General features: G+C 41.8%; 1 protein-coding gene across 1 annotated transcript in view; it reads right to left on the minus strand.

Annotated features, from left to right (window-relative positions):
- RPGRIP1 (retinitis pigmentosa GTPase regulator interacting protein 1) overlaps positions 1–8,172 on the minus strand; it is a 62,032-nt gene that overhangs the window by 13,704 nt on the left and 40,156 nt on the right. Inside the window, 1 exon segment of the mRNA XM_015569567.1 lies at positions 7,422–7,519. Within this exon segment, the coding sequence (XP_015425053.1) occupies positions 7,422–7,519 (98 nt within the window).

Genomic DNA, 8,172 nt, shown 5'->3' on the forward strand with positions numbered 1-8,172 from the left:
TCTTTCCCGCTGTCCCCAGCTTTGATAAACATGCTCTAAAATTCACCTGGGCTATTTTTCTGCATGAAGTCAAGAACCCACACACTACCAACTGGTCCTAAGCCGACCCCTAAGGGCCAGGCCCCTCTTTCGGTAACAATACGTGGGAAATATAACTGAAACTTGTGCACACAAAAAGCAGTGTGGTGGTTGCAGAGGGAAGTTGGTGGGTGGGGAGTGAAGGGAGCCTAATATATGGTGATGGAAGATTTACTTTGGGTGGTGGACGGGAAGTGCGATATACAGATCTTGTATCATAGAAATCTACACCTGAAACCTATCTGCTCCTATTAACCAAATGTCACCCCATACATTTAATTAAAAAACAACAGCAAAAGACTCAGGAAGAATTATGGACCTTCCCCCAAAAAATATCTAAAAGCATTTGAGATAGAAGGCCTGTCCCAAGAAGAACTACCACCACAGATGACCACAGTACAACATGAACTAGCATGGTAGATAGGGAGGAACCTAGCAGGCCCCTTTGGGTCAAAGTCCTCTCTCTGATCCGTTGTCTCTAGATGGCCCAGCAAACATTTGTTTACTAAACAGTAACTCTTTTCAACTCACTGTGAATTGCCCCATTTCCCTTTCAACTCCCAGACTGTTACCTCCTCCTCAATCCAGAATGACATACACACCTTATTCTGCCTACCGTTTTAGAATTTTCATGCTTATGTGAATGTCCTGTGCATATATATTTTTTTTTCTGTGCGTATATATTAAAACATGATTTTCTCCTGTCATTTTAATTATTCAACTAGCCATAAGGAACAACATGGGGTTCCAGCCGGTGTGGCTCGGTGGTTGAGCATTGACCTATGAACCAGGAGGTCATGGTTCGATTCCTGGTCAAGGCACATGCTCAAGTTGCAGGCTTGATCCCCAGTGTGGGGCGTGCTGGAGGCAGCCAATCAATGATTCTCTCTCATCATTGACATTTCTATCTGTCTCTCCCTCTCCCTTCCTCTCTGAAATCAATAAAAAATGTAGATTAAAAAAAAAAGAGGGAAGGGACCAGTTCTGTCTTATTCATCATTTTTGTGTGAAGAGAGTCTGGCCACATTGTGGGAATCTACCACAGTTTGTTTATTCATACTCTTACTGATCAATACATTGATGCTTCCACTTTGGGTCTATATGACTAAAGCTGCTAAACATTTTCTAGGGAAAAAAGAGAGCATGGCAAATACTTAGACAGGCACGCCATATTCCTTGTTGAAGGAGTAAACAACTGACAGGCTACTGTGAGGATTTGGTGAGTTAATGAATATCAAGCACATAGCATAAAAGCTCAAGCAGCATTACACATGGAGGTCTAAGTAAAAGGTCACACATTAATTTAATGGCATACTGATCAGTATTTAAGATAAATTAAATAGAAAAACTCAATATGGACAGACTATCGACATGGACAGACTACCAAACACTACTGATTGGAAAATGCACGTTTCAGAATAATATGCATTAAAAAAATGGGGGAAACTGAGTGAAAATATATGGCACCTCCCTGTACATATTTTTGCAACTGTTTGTAAATCTATAATTATTTCAAATAAATAGTTTAAGAAAAAATAATATGTACAGTTCAATGTTATTTATTTGAAAGCATAAAGACAGACACAAAGCAATATGAATGCTAAAGTCCTTTAAGATCTGAAAAGATACACCCCAAGTTCAAAACAATAATTTTCTTTGCAGGGGTGGGGGGCAGAAGAAGCAGCAGGGATTATAAGTAGTGGTCAAAAGAGATTTAGCTTTATCTATAATATTCTAGTTTTAAAGGAAAAATGTATTCTTATCTTGTGTAATTTAATAAATTTTTAACTTGCAAATAAACCTATAGCAGATGATCAGAAATCCATATTTGTGCATACTACATCAAATTTATTCTGATAACAAAGGTGAATTAGGAGGATGAATAAGATTAACATTTGAGCCAGTTACATATGAAGACTTTATTCATTTCTATTAGGTAGAACCATATGAAACACATTTTAATCTATAAAAATGATAATTTTATATGATCTGTTATGGATGTACCGCCGCAATATATATATATTTATTTATTTATTTACATATTTATTTTTTTAAATGGGACGCACCGCCCAGGTGGCCGGACCGGCTCAGCGCCTCACGCCAGTGCGCCTCAAAAGTCAAATATTAAGCCCAGCCTGTGTGGTTCAGTGATTGAGCATCAAACTATGGACCAGAAGGTCATAGTTTGATTCCTGGTCAGGGCACATGCCTGGTTGTGGGCTCAATTCCCAGTGTGTGGCCTGCAGGAGGCAGCTAATCAATGGTTCTCTCTCATCACTGATGCTCCCATCTCTCTCTCCCTCTCCCTTCCTCTCTGAAATCTATCTTTCTATCTATCTATCTATCTATCTATCTATCTATCTATCTACCTATCTATCTATATTTTTAAGTCATATATTAAAACCCTAATCCTGCCCTGGCTGGCACAGTTCAGTGGTTAGAGTGTTGGCCCATGCATGGAAGGGTCTCGGGTTCGATTTCTGATCAAGGGCACATCCTGAGTTTCAAGTTCTAGTCCCTGGCCTGGGTCAGAGTGCATGCAGGAGGCAACCAGTCATTGTGTCTCTCTCATACTGGTGTTTCTCCCTCTCTCCTTTCCTTCTCTCTCTTTCTCTCTCCCTTCTCTCCCCTCCCTTCCACTCTCTCTTAAAAAAAAAATCAATGAGAAAAAAATACCCTTGGGTAAGGATTAACAAAAAACATACAAAACCCTAATCCCAATGTGATGGTATTTGGAGATGGTATTTGGGAGATAGCTGGCATCCTGATCTTGGACTTGTAGCCTTGAGAACTCTGCGAAATAATCTGCTGTTGTTTATAAGCCACCCAAGTCTCTGCTATTTCATTATAGCAGCCCAAATTGACTAAGATATGGTTCCATATTTTAATTTGACCCAGAATCATTTACATGAGCTAGTTCCTTTATATAATTTTATCAGAACTGAACAGAAGAAAAATATATGCAATTAGTAATATTAAATCACACTAACCACTGTATATACTAACTCATTTGAATTTGCTGGCAGGAACCTAAGAGCAGTTAGTTATGCAGCCAGCATTAGTGTCAGATAGGCAGTTCCCCTCAGTTTATTAGTTCAGGTGTAATAGCTAATATTGCTGGGAATGGGGGGGGGGGCAGAGTTACTAAAATTAATTGGCTAGCATATATAAGGGGTCAGGACATCCTCCACACCTGAAATTAAAAGTATAAGGAAAGAGAATAAACTTGGAGGTTTTGATACACACTACAGCTAAAAGACAGTAACCCAGGGCCATGGAGTAAATGTAAATGATTGTTCCCTTCTCGTTAGCAGCTGTCAGAACTAGGAGGGAAACGTTTTCTATGGTCCACTCAGCGTGGGAGACTGCACCCTGGGACCAGGAATGGGACTTCATCTGGAGGAAACCACGTTTGGATTGAGATCATTTCCTTTTTTTTTATTTTTTATTTTTATTGATTTTTTACAGAGAGGAAAGGAGAATGACAGAGAGTTAGAAACATCAATGAGAGAGTAACATCGATCAGCTGCCTCCTGCACACCTCCTACTGGGGATGTGCCCGCAACCAAGGTACATGCCCTTGACTGGAATCGAACCTGGGACCTTTCAGTCCGCAGGCCGGCGCTCTATTCACTGAGCCACACTGGTTAGGGCATTGAGATCATTTCTTGGGGAGTCTTAGGGAGAAGATAACTACAGAGGGCCTTTAGGAAGATTGTGCTGGTGTTAGGGACAAAGATAGAATATTGGGGACTAGCTGTCGTTATGGGAAATATCAATCATGCTCTGTTAACCAGGATTGCCTTGTGTTGGTTAAAGAAAGGACATTCTGACCTGGCTGGGAGTTGTGTGCCCCTGGGACCTGGGAGTCAACCTTGGACCAGGGAGTCAACCTTTAAATGTGGTTCATTCTCATTCAAGAACTTCCTGTTATCATGGAAAGATTAACAACCTGGTTGCCCAAACAATGGAGTCCCACCCCAGCCTGCATAGCCTATTTCCCCATGCCCATAATCCCTACTTCCCCATGTAATCTTTGCCGTACTCTATATAAGCAACTGATTTATTGGGGGATTGCCGGCAGTATTGGAATAAATGCTCATCTATGATTCAACCCTGTCTCTGCTTAATTGGCTCAAGTAGTGACAGGCAGCATGGCTCATTGATTGTCCAGTTATACTGGTACCACACCAATCCTGTGAACACAGGAACTGTCCTAATTCTGGACTCTAAGAAAGGCTCTCAAAGATCCATATGTATTGTCATTGTTTCACTTCTTTAGAAGTGTAAAAGGGGCCCAGCCAACATGGCTCAGTGGTTCAGCATTGACCTATGAACCAGGAGTCATGATTCAATTCCTGGTCAGGGCACAAGCCCTAGTTGTGAGCTTCATTCCCAGTGTGGGACATGCAGGAGGCGGCGGATCAGTGATTCTCTCTCATCATTGATATTTCTATCTCTCTGTCTCCCTCTCTCTCCTTTCCTCTCTAAAATCAATAAAAATATATTGGGGAAAAAATTATAAGGGAAAGGCATTTTGAAAGGGTCTTATTTAGGTTGTATTGTTCAACCTACTCCTCGATTGACCTGTCTGGCAGAAGAGAAATGACACTCCTGTTTTAATCCCCTCCCCTCAGGGCCTGGTCCTTCTTTGTAGGGACCTCCTCGAATTATAAAAGTTTACCCTTGAGAACTAGGATATTTCAGAGAGAATGGACTCCTGACATCATCAACATCATCATCCCTATCATTCAGTGCTTTATTTGTCTCAGGCATTGTACTGAACTCTTACTACACATCGCCTTCTTTAAACCTTGCCTCGCCGAAACCGGTTTGGCTCAGTGGATAGAGCGTCGGCCTGCGGACTGAAAGGTCCCAGGGTCAACTCTGGTCAAGGGCATGTACCTGGGTTGAGGGCACATCCCCAGTAGGAGATGTGCAGGAGGCAGCTGATCAATGTTCCTCTATCATCGATGTTTCTAACTCTCTGTCTCTCTCCCTTCCTCTCTGTAAAAAATCAATAAAATATATTAAATAAATAAATAAATAAATCTTGCCTCATCACTATAAAGGAGGCATACTTAATGTTAATGCGTTACAGATGAGGAAACGAAGCCTAATCCAGGTTAAATAACTCCCCCAACGTTGCATAGATTTTAGCAGCAGAGCAGGCTCTAAACCACTTCTGCATGAACCAAATCTCCACGCTCTTAAACGACACTCTTTTCCTCCTCTGCTACCTGGGCTGAACCAGGCAGAAGAGTGGCAGAGTTCAAGTATTAAATCTGGGCCTTTAACTCTTTCAATCTTTTATGTCTAGCTATTTTGAAATATAATCATGATTGAGTAGACATATATGCAATCATATATATGTCTATGTTGTAAATTTAATTTGATAATAACAATACTAATTTTTTTTTTTTGCCAAGTAAGCTCAGTTTTTATATTTAGTTCCTCAAGCAACATTTTTGGGTACACAAAGATTTTCTAAAAGGAGGTTAATTTAGCAGCCTTTAATTTAGAGTAATATTTCAATGTAATCTGTCTGCCTTGTAGTTCAAAAACGTGCTGACCAGCTGGCTGCTTGTTGTGTTGATCTGAGGTGGCATGGTTTGGAAACCTTGACTGGAGTTCTGGCTCCTTCACTAGCGAGCTCTGTAATCCCAGACACATCATTTAATCGTGTTCACCTTTATTATCTCTAAGATGTTGTTGTCTAGCTCTAACATTCAGTGGCTCTGATCTGTCTTATAAACATTTCTCAAGACATTAATTACATAATGTCTAAAAAAGATATGACAGATAAAAGTTCAATAAACAGATAAACTTACGGTAACTACTTGCCAAATTCACTGTTTAAGTCTACAGACTTCGAGTTGTTTCTCCCCACTCCAGTATCCTTCATTTTCCTGCAAATCCTCAGGACAGGTCTGACTTTCAAGTAAGTTTTCTGACCTCTACACAATTTCCTTTTTCTGGATTCTTGAAAACCTTAGAGTTTATATCACATAATCTACTCCCTTGATTCTAAGTCGCCTATACTTTACTGTTTCTAATGAAGTTCCTAATCCTCAATGAGATTTTCGTCTTTCATTCAGTCACTCATTCAACAACTGTTCACTGAGCACCTACAAACCTGCCAGGGAGCATTCTAGTGGCTCAAGAGAGTGATTGTTTTCTACCTCATGTATAAACCACAAGATTCTAACACAATGATTGTTGCGCATGTGTATCCTCACTGAGTTCCTGAAGAGACTTGAGACTGAAATGTTGAGTAACTAATTGTAATGACAGTTTTTAAAGGCTGGGTCGGAAACTTCAGAAACGGGATGAGCCCTCTGAGCCCTCCCAGGAAGAACCTCTTCTTCTCTCTCCGCCTCCACCTCCCCAAGTAAACCTGCTCTCCTCCGGTGGAGTTAAAGCAAGGGGTGAATCACAACTACACAATTGTAGGGTGTGGCTATAGAGTTAAGCCTCGGACTGACCTGTTGGCAAAGCCACAAACAAATCCCAGCTTAGAGGGCACAGACCTCTTAGCATAATTAGGCTTGACCTTATGACGCTCCCTAGATCCTTTCTTGGTAGCTAATGGGCTGTGGGAAGTGCAAGTGCTGCCAAAACAAATGAAACTCACAAGAACATTGTAATTATGGTGACTACTACCTTGTTTACCTCTGGCTCTAATATAAAGGCTGAGCTTGCCTCTGGATCTCTCTGTGGCCTCAGCCAGGCACAGGAAGACCCACTTAGACCCAGCTTATTCTCTTTGTCATTTCTTCATCCTTTTGCCGCCTGCACTCAGGCTTTCGAACCTTTGGCTGAGCTGGCTCGGCCCACACAATGAAGACGGCAGGCAAGGGATTCCAATAGGAGAGAGAAGTGTGGAAGCAACTCCTCATTCACATCACATCGAGAAAAACAATCCTTTCATCTGACTGCATCAAGAGAGTTCTATTTACTCTCAATGTATACGTAACTGAATAACTTAAATTCCCTACCAGGATCATTAAAACTAGACTTGAGCCCTGACCGGTTTGGCTCACTGGATAGAGCGTCGGCCTGGGGACTGAAGGGTCCCAGGTTCGATTCCTGTCAAGGGCATGTACCTTGGTTGCAGGCACATCCCTGGTGGGGGGTGTGCAGGAGACAGCTGATCAATGCTTCTCTCTCATTGAAGTTTCTGACTCTCTATTCCTCTCCCTTCCTCTCTGTAAAAAATCAATAAAATATATTTAAAAAAAAACAACAACTAGACTTGAACTTCACATGCTTGGTCATTAAACATACTAGCTGTCATAATTTACCGTCTTGCCACCCACTCGGTGATCACCCAGCATACTTACTGCCTTCGGACATTTCTGAGATATGGCTGTCACTATGTCGTCACTGTCTGTAGTTTGTGCTTCACTGACCTCAGAAGCTCGTTCACAGGATTCTTTATCTGCTAAGGAAGAGAATTGCCAGGTTGTGAACTATGTGCTTAACTTTTTTTTCTTTTTCTATTTTCTATGTAATGTAGGCCACAAATAGTAGTGAGCTATTTGCTTAGTGATACAGCCCACTGTAGAGTGTGGTCTTCTTTATTCTCCCAAATAGCCCAAGTTGGTAAAGGTTATTAAAAAATAAAACCTTCCTGTGTCAATACTCAACCACTGACATGTCCAGGAAGCATAGAGAGTCCAAAGCAAGATGAACTCAGAGGCCCACACCAAGACACATTATAGTTAAAATGCCAAAGGTTGCCAAAGCCGGTTTGGCTCAGTGGATAGAGCATTGGCCTGCGGACTGAGGGTCCCGGGTTCGATTCCGGTCGGGGGCATGTGCCTGGGTTGCAGGCAGCAGCCCCAGTAGGGGGTGTGCAGGAGGCAGCTGATCGATGTTTCTCTCCCATCCATGTTTCTGGCTCTCTATCTCTCTCCCTTCCTCTCTGTAAAAAATCAATAAAATATATTTTAAAAAAATAAAAACTAAAAAAAAATAAAGAGGAGGCGGAGCTGCAGGAAAATCTCCAGCCCCCAGAGCCCAGGTCCCAGGTGCACATGCCCAGGGCTGACCCAGCTGGTGCGGCAGCAGCTGGTGTTCCTGGACCAGGGA

This window comes from Myotis davidii, unplaced genomic scaffold (assembly GCF_000327345.1).
Source record: "Myotis davidii unplaced genomic scaffold, ASM32734v1 scaffold666, whole genome shotgun sequence".
Lineage (NCBI taxonomy): Eukaryota > Metazoa > Chordata > Mammalia > Chiroptera > Vespertilionidae > Myotis > Myotis davidii.